The sequence below is a fragment of the Triticum aestivum genome, chromosome 3D, assembly GCF_018294505.1.
Source record: "Triticum aestivum cultivar Chinese Spring chromosome 3D, IWGSC CS RefSeq v2.1, whole genome shotgun sequence".
NCBI lineage: Eukaryota > Viridiplantae > Streptophyta > Magnoliopsida > Poales > Poaceae > Triticum > Triticum aestivum.
Window position 1 is genome coordinate 581,276,971 of NC_057802.1, and position 22,331 is coordinate 581,299,301.

At 47.3% G+C, this 22,331-nt stretch overlaps 3 protein-coding genes across 3 annotated transcripts in view; all 3 read left to right on the top strand.

Moving 5' to 3' along the window:
• The window catches only part of LOC543362 (acetyl-CoA carboxylase 1), a 12,286-nt gene extending 5,560 nt beyond the window's left edge, over window positions 1–6,726 (top strand). The window contains exons 17-30 of the mRNA XM_044503591.1: window positions 80–268; window positions 451–561; window positions 663–752; window positions 830–1,006; window positions 1,103–1,180; window positions 1,263–1,385; window positions 1,472–1,741; window positions 1,828–2,171; window positions 2,298–2,535; window positions 2,610–2,968; window positions 3,062–3,272; window positions 3,555–3,734; window positions 3,828–6,005; window positions 6,171–6,726. Coding sequence (XP_044359526.1) covers window positions 80–268; window positions 451–561; window positions 663–752; window positions 830–1,006; window positions 1,103–1,180; window positions 1,263–1,385; window positions 1,472–1,741; window positions 1,828–2,171; window positions 2,298–2,535; window positions 2,610–2,968; window positions 3,062–3,272; window positions 3,555–3,734; window positions 3,828–6,005; window positions 6,171–6,227 — 4,605 coding nt within the window. The 3' untranslated portion in view covers window positions 6,228–6,726. The remainder of the gene's footprint in view (window positions 1–79; window positions 269–450; window positions 562–662; window positions 753–829; window positions 1,007–1,102; window positions 1,181–1,262; window positions 1,386–1,471; window positions 1,742–1,827; window positions 2,172–2,297; window positions 2,536–2,609; window positions 2,969–3,061; window positions 3,273–3,554; window positions 3,735–3,827; window positions 6,006–6,170) is intronic.
• A 99-nt stretch (window positions 6,727–6,825) lies between these two features.
• LOC123080661 (amino-acid permease BAT1 homolog) lies at window positions 6,826–10,820 on the top strand. The gene is made up of 6 exons (XM_044503592.1): window positions 6,826–8,006; window positions 8,751–8,769; window positions 8,872–9,091; window positions 9,249–9,430; window positions 9,587–9,876; window positions 10,199–10,820. Exons 1-6 carry the CDS (start codon window positions 7,636–7,638, stop codon window positions 10,818–10,820), a joined length of 1,704 nt encoding a protein of 567 aa, XP_044359527.1. The 5' UTR covers window positions 6,826–7,635.
• A 931-nt stretch (window positions 10,821–11,751) lies between these two features.
• On the top strand, window positions 11,752–13,750 carry LOC123080663 (amino-acid permease BAT1 homolog). The gene is made up of 5 exons (XM_044503593.1): window positions 11,752–11,887; window positions 11,980–12,259; window positions 12,335–12,736; window positions 12,806–13,225; window positions 13,312–13,750. The coding sequence occupies exons 1-5, from the start codon at window positions 11,769–11,771 to the stop codon at window positions 13,657–13,659; spliced, it is 1,569 nt and encodes a 522-aa protein (XP_044359528.1). The 5' UTR covers window positions 11,752–11,768; the 3' UTR covers window positions 13,660–13,750.
• Window positions 13,751–22,331: the final 8,581 nt, after the last annotated feature.

Consider the following 22,331-nt stretch of genomic DNA (forward strand, 5'->3'; position numbering starts at 1 on the left):
TAGATGTACATTCTCACAAAAGTACTACACGGGTACGTGCATCCTTTAAATAGTAGCTGAAATGGCTGTCTTTGTGCAGGCAAGTGATCTGATAGCAAGGTTGGATCTTGATGACCCATCTTCTGTGAGAAGAGCTGAACCATTTCATGGCACCTTTCCAAAACTTGGACCTCCTACTGCTATTTCTGGCAAAGTTCACCAAAAGTTTGCTGCAAGTGTGAATTCTGCCCACATGATCCTTGCAGGATATGAACATAACATCAATCATGTAAGGCACATCAAACTGTCAGTGTATACTTGTTCTTCCACTTTTGTTTTCCCTTGTCTATCGCATTGCCATGGGAAAATGGAGCATGAGTTCTTCTACAGAGAGAAACTAACCTCTTAATTGTGACAAACTATACCATCTTTCTTCAATCAATAAGTTCCTGACTGTACCTTTTCTTTCAGGTTGTACAAGATTTGCTAAACTGCCTAGACAGCCCTGAGCTCCCTTTCCTACAGTGGCAAGAACTCATGTCCGTTTTGGCAACCCGACTCCCGAAAGATCTTAGGAATGAGGTGAATAAGTATTCAAGTTATATTTTTTTATCTTAGATATTATTATTCCATTTTTCATTTTGGCTGCATATCAAATGGATAACTAATTTGCGTGTTCTCAGTTGGATGCTAAGTACAAGGAGTATGAGTTGAATGCTGACTTCCGGAAGAGCAAGGATTTCCCTGCCAAGTTGCTAAGGGGAGTCATTGAGGTCAGTTTGAGACTGTTACTGGACATCCCTTCCTTTTTTATGTGTCATGTTGTTTCCTTACAAAGTCATCATTGCAGGCTAATCTTGCATACTGTTCCGAGAAGGATAGGGTTACTAGTGAGAGGCTTGTAGAGCCACTTATGAGCCTGGTCAAGTCATATGAGGGTGGAAGAGAAAGCCATGCTCGTGCGGTTGTCAAGTCTCTGTTTGAGGAGTATTTATCTGTTGAAGAACTCTTCAGCGATGACATTCAGGTAACTATTTATAATTGCTTGGAATGGTTTGATCGGTGCTCACTTTCTCACCAAAATGTGCTAAACCTTTGTGCTTTTTTGCTTTTATATTCTCAGTCTGATGTGATAGAACGTCTACGACTTCAACATGCAAAAGACCTTGAGAAGGTCGTATATATTGTGTTCTCCCACCAGGTAACATCTTCTATTGCGCAATCTGTTCATTTACTTGATATGCAAAAGCGCTTTTGTGCTGACAATGTGTGTTCTTTTCAAGGGCGTGAAAAGTAAAAATAAATTAATACTTCGGCTTATGGAAGCATTGGTCTATCCAAATCCATCTGCGTACAGGGACCAGTTGATTCGCTTTTCTGCCCTTAACCATACAGCATACTCTGGGGTAAAATTGAGTTTGGATGATCTGCACCTATTTATTTTGCACATGATATCTAGAGAAATAAAATAAATTTGTTGTAATTGATGCAGCTGGCGCTTAAAGCAAGCCAACTTCTTGAGCACACTAAATTGAGTGAACTCCGCACAAGCATAGCAAGAAGCCTTTCAGAGCTGGAGATGTTTACTGAGGAAGGAGAGCGGATTTCAACACCTAGGAGGAAGATGGCTATCAATGAAAGGATGGAAGATTTAGTATGTGCCCCGGTTGCAGTTGAAGACGCCCTTGTGGCTTTGTTTGATCACAGTGATCCTACTCTTCAGCGGAGAGTTGTTGAGACATACATACGCAGATTGTATCAGGTACCACTGAATTTATTTACTACACTCTTTTGATACAACTGGAACATTAACAAATTTATGCCGGCTAACTCACAATCATCTTCCAGCATTATCTTGTAAGGGGCAGTGTCCGGATGCAATGGCACAGGTCTGGTCTAATTGCTTTATGGGAATTCTCTGAGGAACATATTGAACAAAGAAATGGGCAATCTGCGTCACTTCTAAAGCCACAAGTAGAGGATCCAATTGGCAGGCGATGGGGTGTAATGGTTGTAATCAAGTCTCTTCAGCTTCTGTCAACTGCAATTGAAGCTGCATTAAAGGAGACTTCACATTACGGAGCAGGTGTTGGAGGTGTCTCAAATGGTAATCCTATAAATTCTAACAGTAGCAATATGCTGCATATTGCTTTGGTTGGTATCAACAATCAGATGAGCACTCTTCAAGACAGGTTTGTTTACACTCTATTCTTATGTGGTTTGTTGTTATTGCAGAGGAGACGAGTGTGATTCTATGAACTGGTCGTTAATTTCATGATTTTTTTAGTTATGTCTTCCACTCTGTTTTCTCTTTATAGTGGTGATGAGGATCAAGCGCAAGAAAGGATCAACAAACTCTCCAAGATTTTGAAGGATAACACTATAACATCACATCTCAATGGTGCTGGTGTTAGGGTTGTCAGCTGCATTATCCAAAGAGATGAAGGGCGTTCACCAATGCGCCACTCCTTCAAATGGTCATCTGACAAGTTATATTATGAGGAGGACCCGATGCTCCGCCATGTGGAACCTCCTTTGTCCACCTTCCTTGAATTGGTATGCAGCTTTTGTTTTGGCTTATGTTCCCTTCAATAATACCATTACCTCTAACAGTTTATCTGTAAATACAGGACAAAGTGAATTTAGAAGGTTACAATGACGCGAAATACACCCCATCACGTGATCGCCAGTGGCACATGTACACACTAGTAAAGAACAAGAAAGATCCGAGATCAAATGACCAAAGGATGTTTCTTCGTACCATAGTCAGACAGCCAAGTGTGACCAATGGGTTTTTGTTTGGAAGTATTGATAATGAAGTTCAAGCCTCATCATCATTCACATCTAACAGCATACTCAGATCATTGATGGCAGCGCTAGAAGAAATAGAGTTGCGCGCTCACAGTGAGACTGGGATGTCAGGCCACTCCCACATGTATCTGTGCATAATGAGAGAACAGCGGTTGTTTGATCTAATTCCATCTTCAAGGTCAGTCAAAATTTATTTATGTTCTCAAAAAAAAAATATTGCATTAAATGTGTTCATAGATGTTCACTTGGTTTTTGCTTCTCATTATGTTAGGATGACGAATGAAGTTGGTCAAGATGAGAAGACAGCATGCACATTATTGAAGCATATGGTTATGAATATATATGAGCATGTTGGTGTCAGGATGCATCGCCTTTCTGTGTGCCAGTGGGAAGTGAAGCTATGGTTGGATTGTGATGGGCAGGCTAATGGTGCTTGGAGAGTTGTTGTTACCAGTGTAACTGGGCATACCTGCACTGTTGATGTAAGTTACCTTAGCTATTGCACTGGTATGCAAGCATTATCATCTACAGTTCTGCAAATATTACCTCTGATGGATAAAGCCCCACAGACCATCGAATATGATTTTGTTAGCTTATCTAGTTGGTGAATATAAAATGCTCATCACTCCCATTATGAATGTAAATGGGTAATCTCCGAACTGTTGCTTTTAGAAGTTCTATTAAACACTACTTAAAAGGACTTGTAAGTAGTAGGTACCATTTTCTCTTTATTGCTCTTATGCTTGAATTCTTTTGACTTTCAGATTTACCGAGAAGTGGAGGACCCCAATACACATCAGCTTTTCTACCGCTCTGCCACACCCACAGCTGGTCCTTTGCATGGCATTGCATTGCATGAGCCATACAAACCTTTGGATGCTATTGACCTGAAACGTGCCGCTGCTAGGAAAAATGAAACCACATACTGCTATGATTTCCCATTGGTGAGTTGGCTACATCTCTTTCCTTTTTTCTCTACAATTGGTTAACATGATTAACCAGATCAACTGAGATTGGTAATAATACTCTGTCTGCAGGCATTTGAAACAGCATTGAAGAAGTCATGGGAATCTGGTATTTCACATGTTGCAGAATCTAACGAGCATAACCAGCGGTATGCTGAAGTGACAGAGCTTATATTTGCTGATTCAACTGGATCATGGGGTACTCCTTTGGTTCCAGTTGAGCGTCCTCCAGGTAGCAACAATTTTGGTGTTGTTGCTTGGAACATGAAGCTCTCCACACCAGAATTTCCAGGCGGCCGGGAGATTATAGTTGTTGCAAATGATGTGACATTTAAAGCTGGGTCTTTTGGTCCTAGAGAAGATGCATTCTTTGATGCTGTCACCAATCTTGCTTGTGAGAGGAAAATTCCTCTAATTTACTTGTCAGCAACTGCTGGTGCTAGGCTCGGTGTAGCAGAGGAAATAAAGGCGTGCTTCCATGTTGGATGGTCTGATGACCAGAGCCCTGAACGTGGTTTTCACTACATTTACCTCACTGAACAAGATTATTCACGTCTAAGCTCTTCAGTTATAGCCCATGAGCTAAAAGTACCGGAAAGCGGAGAAACCAGATGGGTTGTTGATACCATTGTTGGGAAAGAGGACGGACTTGGTTGTGAGAATCTACATGGAAGTGGTGCCATTGCCAGTGCCTACTCTAAGGCATACAGAGAGACCTTTACTCTGACATTTGTGACTGGGCGAGCTATTGGAATTGGGGCTTATCTTGCTCGGTTAGGAATGCGGTGTATACAACGTCTTGATCAACCAATTATTTTGACTGGGTATTCTGCACTGAACAAGCTCCTGGGGCGCGAGGTGTATAGCTCTCAGATGCAACTGGGTGGCCCCAAAATCATGGCTACAAATGGAGTTGTCCATCTCACTGTGTCAGATGATCTTGAAGGTGTTTCTGCTATCTTGAAATGGCTCAGCTATGTTCCTCCCTATGTTGGCGGTCCTCTTCCTATTGTGAAATCTCTTGATCCACCAGAGAGAGCTGTAACATATTTCCCAGAGAATTCATGTGATGCCCGTGCCGCCATCTGTGGCATCCAGGACACTCAAGGAGGCAAGTGGTTGGATGGTATGTTTGACAGAGAAAGCTTTGTGGAAACATTAGAAGGATGGGCCAAAACTGTTATTACTGGAAGGGCAAAGCTAGGTGGGATTCCAGTTGGTATCATAGCTGTGGAAACCGAGACAGTGATGCAAGTAATCCCTGCTGACCCTGGTCAGCTTGATTCTGCCGAGCGTGTAGTCCCTCAAGCTGGACAGGTGTGGTTCCCAGATTCGGCCGCAAAAACGGCCCAGGCACTGCTGGATTTCAACCGTGAAGAGCTCCCATTGTTCATACTTGCTAACTGGAGAGGCTTTTCTGGTGGGCAAAGGGATCTGTTTGAAGGAATCCTTCAGGCTGGCTCTATGATTGTTGAGAATCTGAGGACGTATAAGCAGCCTGCTTTTGTGTACATACCAAAGGCTGGAGAGCTGCGTGGAGGTGCATGGGTTGTGGTGGACAGCAAGATCAATCCTGAGCACATTGAGATGTATGCCGAGAGGACTGCGAGAGGGAATGTCCTTGAGGCACCAGGACTCATTGAGATCAAGTTCAAGCCAAATGAACTGGAAGAGAGTATGCTAAGGCTTGACCCTGAGTTGATCAGCCTCAATGCCAAACTCCTCAAAGAAACTAGTGCTAGCCCTAGTCCTTGGGAAACGGCGGCGGCGGCGGAGACCATCAGGAGGAGCATGGCTGCTCGGAGGAAGCAGCTGATGCCCATATATACTCAGGTTGCCACCCGGTTTGCTGAGTTGCACGACACCTCTGCGAGAATGGCTGCCAAAGGCGTGATCAGTAAGGTGGTGGACTGGGAGGAGTCCCGAGCCTTCTTCTACAGGAGACTGCGAAGGAGGCTTGCCGAGGACTCGCTCGCCAAACAAGTCAGAGAAGCCGCCGGCGAGCAGCAGATGCCCACTCACAGATCGGCCTTGGAATGCATCAAGAAATGGTACCTGGCCTCTCAAGGAGGAGACGGCGAGAAGTGGGGAGACGATGAAGCCTTCTTCGCCTGGAAAGATGATCCTGACAAGTATGGCAAGTATCTTGAGGAGCTGAAAGCCGAGAGAGCGTCTACACTGCTGTCGCATCTCGCTGAAACCTCTGATGCCAAGGCCTTGCCCAACGGTCTATCGCTCCTCCTCAGCAAAGTAAGTTTCTTTTGCTTATTAGTATTTGTATATAAATTTCCTAAGTTCCTTTTGATTCTTCTTTTCTTTGTTCTTGTATAATTTCCCTAATTATATTCTTCCTTCTCTTTCTGTTCCTAAGCTCATTTCTCTGATACATACATTTGATTGATTGTATTTGTACAGATGGATCCTGCAAAGAGGGAGCAGGTTATGGATGGCCTCAGGCAGCTTCTTGGTTGATGACTGGCCCACCCTTTGATAACGGGAGCATCCATTCAGCCAGCATAAACCGGCCTTGCTTGTTGCCACCAAGCAAGTCCTGTCTATGGTGGACTGGGTACCAACGGAAGCGCAGACGACGACAAGCAAATTTTACTTGCGTGGCGAGCTACAGGAGGGGGAGGTTTTTCAACTGAAACACATTGTTTGCACATAGGTAGGAGGCATCTCATCTCAGGACAATTTGTATGTTTATTGTTATTACAGATAGGTACACACAAAGCATATGTATGCTGGATAGATATTCGGTGTGAGTTGTTGCAATGCAAGATTCATCATCTTAATTTACGAGATACGTGTGATGGTCGATGTGATAGTCCTAGTTTCCTCGGTGGCGAGGAACGCTGAGTTTCCTTTTGCTGCAGTTATGTGATGTATACCCTGAGAACTTTGGGGGTGATATGATGGATGTTTATCAGTTTCATGATAAATGAAATTGGTATGGATTGTTTCTTCTTCATTGAGGCATGCATGCATTTAGCTGTTTTATTTCAACGTTGTAGTAATTGTTTGGCCTGTCTGGCGCCAATGTATTTTGCAGAGGCACTGGAGATGTTGGCTCAGTGGTTATCTTTCTTTCAGTTCTTTTGAGCTGCTGGCTGTGCAGAAACGGCTGCAGTGAAAATAAGCTCTTGAAAAAGTTGTAGTATACACTAGTTATTTTCAGCTTCAGAGATGTTTGGGAAGGCACCTTACCCCTATAAACTCTCCACTGTCAAGGTCATTCTGCAGCAAAAGTGTTCTTCACTCTGTTTTTCGTTGCAAGATTCAGTCTCCAGACAGGTTTCCACACGTTTGCCTTTGATCTCCACGGCCTGCAATCTGCGGGGAATCCAGCACAGGAATGAATGTAAGACGACGCCGTGGCAAATAAACTGGGGGTTTCTCAAGAACAGAGAGCAGAGTGCGCGGCCTGAATTTCTCAACTTGGCAAGAGCCAAAAGAACACTGGCGGAATAAGCGTCCTCCGACCTCACCGCCGTCAACCTCATGGCCGGCGCCGTCTCTGAGGTCGAATGCCACCGTCCTTGGCGCCGGGTCGAACGCCACCGCCGTCGAGCGCACCCGCCTTTTGCTCTCTTGTCCCTCCGACCCACTCCCTATCTATCATCATGTCAGAAATACAGTCAAACTGTCTGCATCCAACGCCGATTGTTTACCCCTTGCGCAGCTGCGCGACGCGCCAATCGCAAACATAATAAACTACTTCCCCTCCGTCGACAATGTCGAATCACGTCACGCCCGCATGGTCCAACCGCGGATTCTTGTCGACTCCGGCATCCTACACCAATAACCATCTACCAAAAGCTCCACGGTAAACAGCAGACGCCACAAGGACACAGTCACACAGAGGAGGTGGGTGCAGCCGATGGCCGCGCAGCGCTCCGGCGCGGGGGGCGTGGCCGCCGGCGACGACGACGCGGACCGAGCCCGGCTGCGCCAGCTCGGCTACAAGCAGGAGCTCAAGCGCGGCCTCGGCGTGGTCTCCAACTTCGCCTTCTCCTTCTCCATCATCTGCGTCATGGCCGGCGTCACCACCACGTACAACGCCGGCCTGAGGTACGGCGGGCCGGCGTCCATGACCCTCGGCTGGCTGGTGGTGGCCTTCTTCAACGGCTGCGTCGCCCTGTCCATGGCGGAGATCTGCTCGGCCTACCCGACCTCCGGCGGGCTCTACTACTGGAGCGCCAAGCTCGCCGGCGAAGAGTGGGCGCCTCTTGCTTCCTGGATCACCGGCTGGTGTGTGACTGTGTACTCTCTTACCTTAGTTTCATCATCATGGGATTTTCTCATCTTTTTTTCAAGACTGTTTTCAGATTATTGACATGGCATCATACTATATGATTTGGTAATTTGGTCCACAATATCTCTGAAGTCTATATCTTAATAGTACAATATTGAATTGCATGCCAAAAGCTCGAGCAGACGGTGTGTGACTGTGTGTCTTACCTTAGTTGAGATTTTTTGATCATTTTTAGAAGACTGTTTTTCGGATTATTGACATGGAGTCATGTGTGGAAACTAGTACACGATTTGCCAGTTTGGTCGCCGATATCTATGAGGTTTTTTTAATATAAAATATCAATCAATCAATATATCTCAGTACAATATTGAATGGTCATCCCTATGCCCCCACACCTTCTCTTCTTTCTCGGGCGCCGGCAGCCCCCCTCCCCCCTCATTCCGTCCCGTCACCCTCTGACTCCCCTCCACTGGCAACACCGCTGCCGCGTTGTCTCCGGCTCGGTTTCGAATCTACACCTCCCATTCTCCCCGGAATCATCTTTTCCGAATTGAAAATGCAGACAACCTACACATAGCAAACACGATATTGAATTGCACGTCCATTCAAAAGCTTGAGCCGACGTGATATGGTTTAACAAACGATAGTCATTATTTAGTTCCACTTTTTGTGTTACTCCAACGATCCAATCACGTTGGTGGTCTATGTTTTTATCTCATGTTCCATTTTACCTTTTGCAGGTTCAACCTTGTGGGCCAGGTATGCTCAAACATGTTGGAGGTCTATTTGGTTCAAAGCGGATATGATGCACCCATATGACAAACCTCCTAACAATCCGATCTCTTGTCTAAACTCTTCTAGTGGGCTCTCACCACCAGCACGGACTTCTCGCTGGTGCAGCTTGTCCAAGTGATCATCTTGCTTGGCACCGGTGGAGCCAACGGTGGCGGCTACATGGCCTCCAAGTACGTTGTTCTGGCCGTCCACGGCTCCCTCCTCGTCCTGCACGGGCTCATCAACAGCCTCCCCATCCGGTGGTTGTCCTGGTTCGGCCACCTCGGTGCATTTTGGAACACTGCAGGTATATAATCATTCTGAGGGTTACGACATTTGGCATCAATCGATGCAGAGGTCGAGAGGGTCTTTTCTTCTTCAGAAGATGATGCATTTGAACATATGACAATGTGATTATCGATCAACTTATTGTTCTTCAACTTAGCATATGTTAACAATGTTAGGTGCCTTTGTCCTGGTGATCATGATTCCGGTTGTTGCCAAGGAAAGAGCGAGTGTTGAGTTCATCTTTACACATTTCAACACGGACAATGGCATGGGGATCCATGACAAGGCCTACATTTTGGCGCTAGGGCTTCTAACGAGCCAATACTCATTGCTCGGCTATGATGCATCGGCTCACATGGTACACATCTCCTCCTGTCCCAATACCGGTACCTACTCATGTTGATGGTTATTTGTCTTATCTGCTTGCGCATATATATGTGCTCGAGTGCAGCTATATTGCCTCAATGTCACATTTGGGTCAACAAAGCTCACATTATCGGGAATAAATGTGCAGATTGAGGAAACGAAGAACGCGGATTGGAGTGGTCCGATCGGGATCATCACATCCGTTGCTCTCTCGACCGTGTTTGGTTGGATCTTCCTTGTGGCTCTAACATCCATTGTGACGAACATACCATACCTGCTAGACCCTGGCAATGATGCTGCCGGGTACGCCGTTGCGCAAGCGCTTTACACTGCCTTCCACCGAAGGTATGGCAGTGGGGTTGGAGGGCTCGTCTGCACAGGCATCGTCGCGTTCGGCATCTTCCTCGCGGGTGTCGCGTGTGTCGCCAGCAATTCAAGGTTTGGTAGCGATTGCACTACATAACAGTTGACATATTAGTGTTGATATTTCTTGCGTTGCAAATTATTCGATATCAAAGTCAAATTTCTCTATGTTTGACCAATTCTATAGAAGAATCATAGTAATATATCTACAACATCAAATTTAAATAGTAAAAAAAAATCATATTTTATTCTGAATCTAATGAAACTAATTTGGTCTTGTAGTTGCTGATATTTTTTGATAAACTTGGTCAAACTTTGCAATTTTTATTTATGACAAATCCATAATAATTTGGAACCTAATGACTATTTGCTAAGTTGTTATCACATTTCGATATAGGATGGGCTATGCCTTTTCGAGGGACAAGGCGATGCCCTTCTCGCACGTGTGGCACCGGGTGAGCAGGAACGAGGTGCCTCTCAATGTTGTGTGGCTCTGTGTGGTTGTCGCCTTCATAATGGCTCTCACGGTGCGTAATACCTCTGCCATCTCGATCTCGACTCGAAGCACCAAACCTTTACAACATGAACGCATGATTCGTGTCAAGGACTTGCTACCACACCTAAAATTTCACGTTCCTATTTTTGTGTGTGTTTCTTGTCTTCGTATGCAGTCTCTCGGAAGCCAGGTGGCATTCCAAGCAATGGTGTCGATTGCGACACTAGGGCAGTACATCTCCTACGTGCTACCCATCTTCTTCCGTGTGACGACGGCCCGGAGGTCATTCAGCCCAGGGCCATTCCACCTAGGGAGGTACAGTATTGTCATCGGCTGGGCAGCAGTCCTCTGGGTGGCCTTGCTCACCGTGCTCTTCTCATTGCCTGTGGCGTACCCAATCGCCAAGGACAACTTCAACTACACGCCGGTGGCCGTCGGTGGTGTGCTACTGCTCAGTGTCGGCTCATGGGTGCTCCATGCCCGGTTCTGGTTCAAAGGACCCATAGTAAATGTTGACATGTAGAATTTTGTGCATTGTAAACTTTAGTTTATTTGATATGTGGTGGATGAGTTTACACATGGAGCTGTATTACCAAGAAGGCTCTTTAGGTAGGTTGATCGTTCGGACAATTTGGCATAGTGTACTCTATGGACGTGCAAAGAGTATCTAGTCAATGGTTTAGAAAACCAATATTCGGCAATGATAAAATTTACCAAAACATGGCGATTTTTGAAGGGTGCTGCTGCCCCTCTCCGGAGCGCACACACATGGGGGACAGGGCAGATATGTCCACAATGAAACAGTCGAGAGGGATTTCTGGCCACATTGACAAAGCCGAAGGATGAAGATGATGCGGGGAGAGGCATCCAACAGTGTGGGGATGCCTCTATCAAAAAAGTTGCATGGCGACCGGCCGAAATTTAAAGCGCCTAGCGTTGGCCGAATGCTTAAGGCATGTCGCGTCGACTCATTCCTTCCAACAGATACACCTCGATGACAAAATTATTGACTTGGGTACTCTATCACCATCACCCGCGCCATCTTCAGGGGCACAAAATCTAATTAACACTCGACATTCTTTTTCTTCTCAGATAAACATATGCAATTCCTAGTCCAAGTCCAAGATCCAGGACCAACCAGATGACAGAGGAAAGATCAACCTTTCAAACGATCCTGTTATATTATCCTACCACTCCCCGTCATGGGGATCAGAGTCAAACTCGTATCTTCTTTCTTTGAGAAACAAACAATGGCGGCCGGCGATATTTGTGCATGTGGCTGCGCTACGTGACAACTAATCATAAATTATCTCCTTGGCGTCAACAATGGCGGGTCACCCGAAAGGGACCTTGCCCGAATGGTCCAAGCCGCGGACAGTTTCCACTTGCCACTCGCTCACTCTCTTGTTGACTCCCTGCTCACCGGAGACCGAGGAGCTCACTCGCTGGCAAACAGAGCTAGAGACGATCGATGGCCGTGTCACGCTCCGGTGCGGCGGGGGTGGCCGGCGGCGGCGACACGACCGACGACGCCGACCGAGCGCGGCTGCACCAGCTCGGCTACAAGCAGGAGCTCAAGCGCGGCCTCTCGTACGCTGCTCTGCTTCACCATCGTATCATCGGCGTTTGTGCGCAGCTCTATCGTTGGATTGATTCTGGTGCTTTTCTTGGGCTCTGCGCAGCCTCATGTCCAACTTCGCCTTCTCCTTCTCCATCATCTCCGTCATGGCCGGCGTCACCACGACCTACAACGGCGGGCTGCGCTACGGCGGGCCGGCGTCCATGACGCTCGGGTGGCTGGTGGTGGCGGCCTTCAACGGCTGCGTCGCGCTGTCCATGGCGGAGATCTGCTCCGCCTACCCGACCTCCGGCGGGCTCTACTACTGGAGCGCCAAGCTCGCCGGCAAGGAGTGGGCGCCCCTCGCCTCCTGGGTCACCGGCTGGTTCAACATCGTCGGACAGGTATGCCGCTGAAACTTGTACATGGTGATCACCTCCTGTTTTGACACGTTGCTGACAGTGTTATAACTGTCCCAGTGGGCTGCTACCACGAGCACGGACTTCTCCCTGGCGCAGCTGGTCCAGGTGATCATCTTGCTCGGCACCGGCGGGGCCACCGGCGGCGGGTACACGGCCTCCAAGTACGTCGTGCTGGCCATCCACGGCTTCTTCCTCGTCCTGCACGGCCTCATCAACAGCCTCCCCATCCGCTGGCTGTCCTGGTGCGGCAAGCTCGGCGCGTTCTGGAACACGGCGGGCGCGTTCACGCTGGTGATCCTCATCCCGGCGGTGGCCAAGGAGCGGGCGAGCGCCAAGTTCATCTTCACGCACTTCAACGACGACAACGGCATGGGGATCCACGGCAAGGCCTACATTCTCGCCCTCGGCCTCCTCACCAGCCAGTACTCTCTGCTCGGCTACGACGCCTCCGCTCACATGGTACGCTGCTCCTCATCCTAGCTAGATTTCCATGGAGTTTCGTGAAGATCTAATGACCGACCTTGGCAGATTGAAGAGACGAAGAACGCGGACTGGAGCGGGCCGATGGGGATCATCAGCTCGGTGGCCCTGTCGACCACGTTCGGGTGGATCTTCCTGGTGGCGCTGACGTCGATCGTGACGGACATCCCGTACCTGCTCAGCCCGGACAACGACGCCGGGGGCTACGCCGTCGCCCAGGCCCTGTACGCCGCCTTCGACAGGAGGTACGGCAGCGGCGTGGGAGGGCTGGTCTGCGTCGGGGTAGTCGCCGTCGGCATCTTCTTCGCCGGCGCCATGTGCATCGCCAGCAACTCGAGGATGGGGTACGCCTTCTCGAGGGACAGGGCGATGCCGCTCTCGCGCGTGTGGCTCCGCGTCAGCAAGAACGAGGTGCCCCTCAACGTCGTCTGGCTCTCCGTCGTCGTCGCCTTCGTCATGGCCCTCACGGTGCGTGCTCAACGAGTTTCCGCCATGAATCTCCGAACACCCGACCATGATTTTTACAGCTGATTTTCGTACGTGTGTGCGTGCAGTCGCTGGGGAGTCAGGTGGCGTTCCAGGCGATGGTGTCGATCGCGACGCTGGGGCAGTACATCGCCTACGCGCTGCCCATCTTCTTCCGGGTGACGACGGCGAGGAGGTCGTTCGTGCCGGGGCCGTTCCACCTCGGGAGATACGGGGTCGCCGTCGGCTGGGCCGCCGTCCTCTGGGTGGCGTTCCTCACCGTGCTCTTCTCGTTGCCGGTGGCGTACCCGGTGGCCAAGGACAACTTCAACTACACGCCGGTGGCCGTCGGCGGCGTGCTGCTGCTCAGCGTCGGCGCATGGGTGGTCAACGCCAGGTTCTGGTTCCAGGGGCCCATCACCAATGTCGACTTGTAGCTAGGGACCAAACAAGTCACGTGTATCATAGCTTCTCGTTTGGAACTTTGGATTGTACAGTGTATCTGTGGGTGTCGCTTCTCGTTTGAAACTTCGTTTCTTGTTTGATACTCCACGTACTGCCAAATCCACAAACGTAACCAAGAGGTCTGGGAAAAAATCTACAAAAAAAATGATGAGATGGGTACAACATGTGTAAATTATATCACCAAATATGAAAGACATAGCTATGAATAGTAATTAGTTCAAAGTGGGCCGCAAAAAAGTAATTAGTTCAAATTGGGCAAAACATTCAGCCTGTGAACACAGTCAATGCTTAACTAGTGTTTTTTTCTGTAAGTTTTTTCATCATGACACATTTTGATTTTGCATATGAAATTTTATGACATGATAAATCGTTGTAGTATCAATTTGATATAGACCGAACCTTGATGGCGAGATCCGGACTGTTGTTGCGCCCGATCTTTCATGACACTCCTCCTTCAGCAACAGTAACCTCTCGCCCACACAAGCGATGTACGTGAAGTAGAGGGATTGAACTTTATGGTCCAGCACGACAAAACTAATCTCGACGATGATACTCACGCGCAAAACAATTTCCTCGCAAAGAAAACGCAACACGAAGTTTTTCTAAAGCTTCCTCCAAAACTTAGGGATTTTTTGACAGCTTCCCCCAAAACTTGATACGGGTATTTACCTTAAATAAAGGACAAGGATAACGCCCACATGTGTGGTGGGAGCGAAACCCGCCCACACGCCCTATAGCACACGAACTACGCCATGTCACCGCATGCATGCATGTGGAAATCTTTTTAGATTTTTTGTTTTTAAAATGTTTTATATCTTAAATGAAAAATCCGATTGAAGATCCGTTTTCACCATTAAATCCCTCACGACGAGATCTTCGAAACTAGATCTCATATCAATATATTTTGACATTTTTTTGGTTAAAAGTTGCCGTGTCTATTGCACATGAATTGCCATGATGTTTACATTGAAGTTGCCATGATATGTTTCAGCTATTTTTTCTTCTACATTTAAAAGTAAATTTTGACATATTATAAAACGGGGAATTAAGAAACTAGACTTGCCATGCACCATAAATTAAAATTGCCATGATACATGCACTTAAAATTGCCATGGTTCATACAAAAGAATATTTTCATGATCAAAGTACTGGAATTGCCATGATCTACAAACTAAAATTGCCACATGGCAACTTTAGTTTAAGCACTATGTCAACTGCAGTGTAAACATCATGGTAACTTTTGGGTAATTTTTTTTTTGTCGAAACATATCAACATGGGGTCTAGTTTTGAAGATCTCGTCGAGACGGATTTAATGGTGAAAACGGATTTTTAATTTGCTTTTTTAATTAGGAGATAAAACATTTTTAAGCCGAAAACCAAAAAGATTTCTGCTGATGTCATCTGTTCATACGTGGCAAAATGAATGGTGATGGAGGCGTGTGGCCGATGTGCAAACGCCCACACGTGTGGGCTTAGTTTTTACATAAATAAAAACACAGCTTCCCCCATAACTTTGTTTCTTGTTTGATACTCCACGTACTCAAGTCATGGGAAAAAATCTAAATAAAATGATGAGACAGGTACAACATGTGTAGATTATATCACAAAAAAAGTATTGAATCCAAATATGAAAGGTACATATGGATAAAAGTAGAAAATGGCTGCGAATAGCAATTAGTTCAAATCGAGCAAAACAATCAGCCTATGAACACAATCAATGCTTGACTAGCGTTTTTGTGTGTGTTATGCATTGTTATTTTGGATCTGAAATTTTATGACATGATATATCATTGTAGTATCAGTGTCATGAATTTATTTTTGCTAACTCCATTGTTGTCGCTCTTATGAGGCCCACTCACGGTGCATCATGGGCCTAGCACAGCGGTAGCAAAAGCATCGTGTTCCCCTCTCCGACTCCTTGCCGAAATGCCCTAGTTTGCTAATGGGGACCGCTAAAATTCAGTCGACTGAGTTTTAGTCAAGTCTCAGTCGACACTGTTAAGATTCGTGTTTAGTAGTCGCTGGTGCGATTCTACGTTTCTCGGAGGCTGCTTCCTTTCAATCGCATGCATGCACGTGGGCTTCGCCCGTTAGCCATTGTTTAGTTTATTGTATGGGCTTATCTGGTCATCGGGCCTCACAGGCTTGTTTGTTTTCTCATTTTTATTTTGTTTTTATTGTGAATGTTTTCCTTTTTGCGGCCGATGCAGAGAGCAACTAGTTAACGAGCGTTCCTTCGGGAGCCTCTCAAAAATGAAAAAAAAACATGTTTTCTGTTTTTTTTGCGAGAGTCACGGTTTTGCTTCTGTGAGAGGCACGGGTCTGTTTTCACAAGAGTCATGGCTGTGCCTCTCGGAAACGAAAAAAATACGTTTTTTTTCTTTTTTTTCTTTTCGCGAGAGTCACGGTTTTGCTTCCGCGAGAGGTACGGTTGTGGTTTAGCGAGAGTCATGGCCATGCCTCTCGGAAACGAAAAAAATACGTTGTTTTTTTTCTTTTCGCAAGAGTCACGGTTTTGCTTCCGCGAGAGGTACGGTTGTTCTTTCGCGAGAGTCACGGCCGTGCCACCCGGAAACGGAAAAAATGCGTTTTCTGTTTTTTCTTTCTTTCGCGAGAGTTACGGTTTTGCTTCCGCGAGAGGCACGGTTGTGCTTTCGCGAGAGTCACGGCCGTGCCTCCTCGGAAACGAAAAAAAATGCATTTTCTCTTTTTTTTTCCTTCCGCGAGAGTCACGATTTTGTTCCGCGAGAGGCACGGTTGTGATTTAGTGAGAGGCACGAGCATGCCTCTTTCGGAAAGGAAAAAAAACCCGTGCTCCCGATTCAATTTTTTCGTCTGTTTTTTTTTCATAAAAAAAGTTTGTCAAAACCTATCATCATGGAATCTAGTTTGAAGATCTCGACACGGGGAATCCAACGATGAAAGCGGTTCGAGATTTGGACGCACAGTTTAAGAGATAAAACGTTTTGAATAAACAGATATACGAAAAAAAGGAAAAACTTCCATGTTGCGACAAGTGTCGTGCTGCATGCGCGCCACTTGTTATAGCCTAGGTTGAAGTGATCTTTACAATAAGTACTCCTCAACTAGTGATTTCAGCCGATGCATGCTGCTGAACTTTTACGTACCCAGCCGCCATGCGTACATAGTATATAAGAAAGCCTGTTTTGGTACGATTTTTTTTCTGTTTTTTACTACAACGTTTTGCTATATTCTCTTTTCTGCTTTTAAATTTATTCTCTATTTATTTTTTGTTTTCATTTCTGTTATTATTATTATTATTATTATTATTATTATTATTATTATTATTATTCCAAAAACTATTGCCACCTTGTTGCACATACGTCTACATTGATCAAGCACAATTACATGTCTTTTCTCCTTGTGCAATTTATTTGTTTTTCTTTATTGTCATGGGCCACACGCTTCTATAGCATGGGGTCGCACATCATTCACACACAATTGTAATAAGCATGTCGTTCGTGTGCAACTTATTTTTTTCTTTTCAAAAATATTTGTCATCGACCAATTGAAAGTGTCGCCCCTAACTGCAACTCTGCATGTCACTGCAAATGTCAACACTGATGTCAGATTTCGGGTTCCGGCAAAACCCGTGAGGTTCGAACACTGGGGTGCGCACGAAGATCTCTCCTCCGCTTTGCTCGCTCCCGCAACGATCGCAAGGCCTAGCTCGACGAACCCAAAGAACGAGAGACACGAGATTTATACTGGTTCGGGCCACCGATGTGGTGTAATACCCTACTCCAGTGTGGTGTGGTGGATTGCCTCATGGGCTGAGGATGAACTAGTACAATCGGAAGAACAACCTCCTGAGGAGAGGTGCTCTTGTGCTTGGTGAGCTTGTGTGGATGGGGATGATCTGAATGATCCGTCCCTTGCTACGATGGTGGCTAGTCCTATTTACAGATGCCCTGGTCCTCTTCCCAAATATTGAGCGGGAAGGGATGCCACATCGGCCGAATTCGAAGGAAGACAACTAGTACAAGTTATCCTGACTAAAGGTGGTCTTCGCCTGCCAAAGGCTCTGGTGGTGACGCCGTCTTGGGCTCCACGGTGACCTCCGTCCTGCCGTCCTGCTGGTCTTGGTCTTGTTGCACCGATATGGCAACCTTTGCATGATGCCTCGGGACTCCTCGCCTGCGCTTGCCTCTTTAGCACCAAAGAGGAAATGAGGACACTGCGCGCGCTGGCGCCCGCCTGGCCTTGGTCGTCATGGCTTGCGTCACAGGAACCTCGCGAGGTGCCCCTTGCCTTGATCTCTCCGCCCCTCGCGAGCCGGCCTGGTGAGGCCGACCCCGAGGAGGTCTTGCGTCGTCCTCCTCGCGAGGCTTGGCCCCTGCAACCTCTTGAGCTTGCGTTGGTTTTTCCCTTGAAGAGGAAAAGGTGATGCAGCAAAGTAGCGTAAGTATTTCCCTTAATTTTTGAGAACCAAGGTATCAATCCAGTAGGAGGTTACACGCAAGTCGTCTTATACCTGCATAAACAAATAAGAACCTTGCAACCAACACGATAAAGGGGTTGTCAATCCCTTCACGGCCACTTGCAAAAGTGAGATCTGATAGAGATAATAAGATAAATATTTTTTGTATTTTTATGATATAGATTGAAAGTAAAGATTGCAAAGTAAAAATAGATTGGAAACTTATATGATGGAAAATAGACCCGGGGGCCATAGGTTTCACTAGTGGCTTCTCTCAAGATAGCATAAGTATTACGGTGGATGAACAAATTACTGTCGAGCAATTGATAGAAATGTGCATAAGTATGAGAATATCTAGGCATGATCATGTATATAGGCATCACGTCCGTGACAAGTAGACCGAAACGATTCTGCATCTACTACTATTACTCCACACATCGACCGTTATTCAGCATGCATCTAGAGTATTAAGTTCATAAGAACAGAGTAACGCATTAGGCAAGATGACATGATGTAGAGGGATAAACTCAAGCAATATGATATAAACCCCATCTTTTATCCTCGATGGCAACAATACAATACGTGCCTTGCTGCCCTGCTGTCACTGGGAAAGGACACCGCAAGATTGAACCCAAAGCTAAGCACTTCTCCCATTGCAAGAAAGATCAATCTAGTAGGCCAAACCAAACTCATAATTCGAAGAGACTTGCAAAGATAACAAATCATACATAAAAGAATTCAGAGGAGATTCAAATATTGTTCATAGATAATCTTGATCATAAACCCACAATTCATCGGATTTCGACAAACACACCGCAAAGAGAGTTACATCGAATAGATCTCCAAGAAGATCGAGGAGAACTTTGTATTGAGATCCAAAGAGAGAGAAGAAGCCATCTAGCTAATAACTATGGACCCGAAGGTCTGTGGTAAACTACTCACACATCATCGGAGAGGCCATGGTGTTGATGTAGAAGCCCTCCGTGATCGATTCCCCCTCCGGCGGAGTGCCGGAAAAGGCTCCAAGATGGGATCTCACGGGTACAGAAGGTTGCGGCGGTGGAAATAGGGTTTCGTGGTGCTCCTAGATGTTTTCGGGGTTTATGGGTATATATAGGAGGAAGAAGTAGGTCGGTGGAGCTGCGAGGGGCCCACGAGGGTGGGGGGGCGTGCCCAGGGGGGCAGGCGCGCCTCCCTGCCTCGTGGCCTCCCCGCTTCTTTCTTGACGTCCACTCCAAGTCCCCTGGATCACGTTTGTTCCAAAAATAACTCTCCCGAAGGTTTCAGTCCGTTTGGATACCGTTCGATATTCTTTTCTTGCGAAACACTGAAATAGGCAAAAAAATAGCAATTTGCACTGGGCCTTCGGTTAGTAGGTTAGTCCCAAAAATAATATAAAAGTGTATAATAAAGCCCATTAAGCATCCAAAACAGATAATATAATAGCATGGAACAATAAAAAATTATAGATACGTTGGAGACGTATCAGCCCCTCGCGAGGGTCTTGAGTGTTTGCTGGTGAAGGTGGGCCGTACAGGGCCGCTGGTGGAGCCACGCCGTGGGCCGCAGGCAGGCAAGTCTGGGGACCCCCGTTCCCAAGACGCCGACACCTGACTACAGATCTGTGGTGCTTGTCGGTGGAGAGAGGGCAATTCCATGTCACTAGGCACGCAAACTGCAAGTGTCATCCCCGAGTGCAAATGCATGTCTTCAGCGAGACCGCAACCATGTGGTGTTTTATCGAGGAGAGTACGGTTGCATGTGTGCTACTAGGCATGCAACTGCAAATGTCACCTTCGGCTGCAACTTTCTATTGTTTGTCGGTGGGGAGAGTGTTGGGGGGGCGTAGCATGCAATTTCAAAAAAATTCCTAAGCTCACGCAAGATCTATCTAGGAGATGCATAGCAACAAGCGGGGAGAGTGTGTCCACGTACCCTCATAGACCGAAAGCGGAAGCGTTTAGTACCGCGGTTGATGTAGTTGAACGTCTTTGCGGTCCAACCGATCCTAGCACCGAACCATGGCACCTCCGTGTTCAGCACACATTTAGCATGATGACGTCCCTCGAGCTCTTGATCCTGTTGAGGACGAGGGAGAGTTCTGTCAGCACGACGGCATGGCGACGGTGATGATGAAGTTACCGGCGCAGGGCTTCGCCTAAGCACTACGGCGATATGACCGAGGTGGTAAACTGTGAAGGGGGGCACCGCACATGGCTAAGACAATTGATCTTGTGTGTTCTAGGGTGCCCCCTGCCTCCGTATATAAAGGAGGAGAGGGGGAGGCCGGCCGGCCCCTGTAGGGCGTGCCAGAGAGAGGAGTCCTCCTAGGACTCCAAGTACTAGTAGGATTCCACTTGGTGGAAGGGGGAAGAAGGAAGGGAGAGGGAGAGGGGAAGGAAAGGGGGGCGCCGCCCCCTTCCCCTAGTCCAATTCGGACTGCCAAGCAGGGGGGGCGGGAGGCAGCCCCTTGCGGTCCTTGTCTCTCTCCACTAAGGCCCATGAAGGCCCATTAGTTCCCCCGGGGGGTTCCGATAACCCTCCGACACTCCAATAGTTATCCGGTACCTCTCGAAACTCATCCGGTGTGCGAATAACGTCGTCCAATATATCATTCTTTATGTCTCGACCATTTAGAGACTCCTCGTCATGTCCGTGATCTCATCCGGGACTCTGAACAAACTTTGGTCATCAATTCACATAACTCATAATACAAATCGTCATCGAACGTTAAGCGTGCAGACCCTACGGGTTCGAGAACTATGTAGACATGACCGAGCACATCTCTGGTCAGTAACCAATAGCGGAACGTGGATGCTCATATTGGCTCCTACATATTCTACGAAGATCTTTATCGGTCAAACCGCATAACAACATACGTTGTTCCCTTTGTCATCGGTATGTTATTTGCCCGAGAATTCGATCGTCGGTATCCTCATACCTAGTTCAATCTCGTTACTGACAAGTCTCTTTACTCGTTCCGTAATGCATCATCCCATAACTAACTCATAAGTCACATTGCTTGCAAGGCTTATAGTGATGTGCATTACCGAGAGGGCCCAAAGATACCTCTCCGATACTCGGAGTGACAAATCCTAATCTCAATCTATGCCAACCCAACAAACTATTGGGGAACGCAGTATTATAACTTTTTACCTACGACCACGCAAGATCTATCTAGGAGATGCATAGCAACGAGCGGGGAGAGTGTGTCCACGTACCCTCGTAGACCGAAAGCGGAAGCGTTTAATAACGCGGTTGATGTAGTCGAACGTCTTCATGATCCAACCAATCCAAGCACCGAACGTACGGCACCTCCGCGTTCAGCACACGTTCAGCTCGATGAAGTCCCTCGAGCTCTTGATCCAATTGAGGACGAGGGAGAGTTTCGTCAGCACGACGGTGTGGCGACGGTGATGATGAAGTTACCGGCGCAGGGCTTCGCCTAATCACTACGCCGATATGACCGAGGTGTGTAACTGTGGAGGGGGGCACCGCACACGGCTAAGAGTAGACTTGGTGTGTCTTTGGGGTGCCCCCTCCCCCGTATATAAAGGAGGGGGGAAGAGGAGGCCGGCCCTAGAGGGGGCGCGCCAAGAGGGGGGGGGGAGTCCTACTTGGACTCCCGGTCCAAGTAGGATTCGCCCCCCAATTTCCTAATCCCACTAGGAGAAGGAGGGAAGGAGGAAGAGGAGAGAAGGAAGGAGGGGGCGCCACCCCCACCCCTTTTCCAATTCGGATTGGCAAGGGGGGCGTGCGCCACCTCCTGGCTGGCCCTCTCTCTTCTCCACTAAGGCCCATGGTGGCCCATTAACCTCCGGGGGGGGGGGGTCCGGTAACCCTCGGTACTCCAAAACTTATCCGAAACGACCCGAACCATTCCGGTGTCCGAATGTAACCTTCCAATATATGAATCTGTACCTCTTGACCATTTCGAGACTCCTCGTCATGTCCGTGATCTCATCCGGGACTCCAAACAAACTTCGGTCATCAAATCAGATAACTCATAATACAAATCGTCATCGAACGTTAAGCGTGCGGACCCTACGGGTTCGAGAACTATGTAGACATGACCGAGACACATCTCCGGTCAATAACCAATAGCGGAACCTGGATGCTCATATTGGTTCCTACATATTCTACGAAGATCTTTATCGGTCAAACCGCATAACAACATACGTTGTTCCCTTTGTCATCGGTAT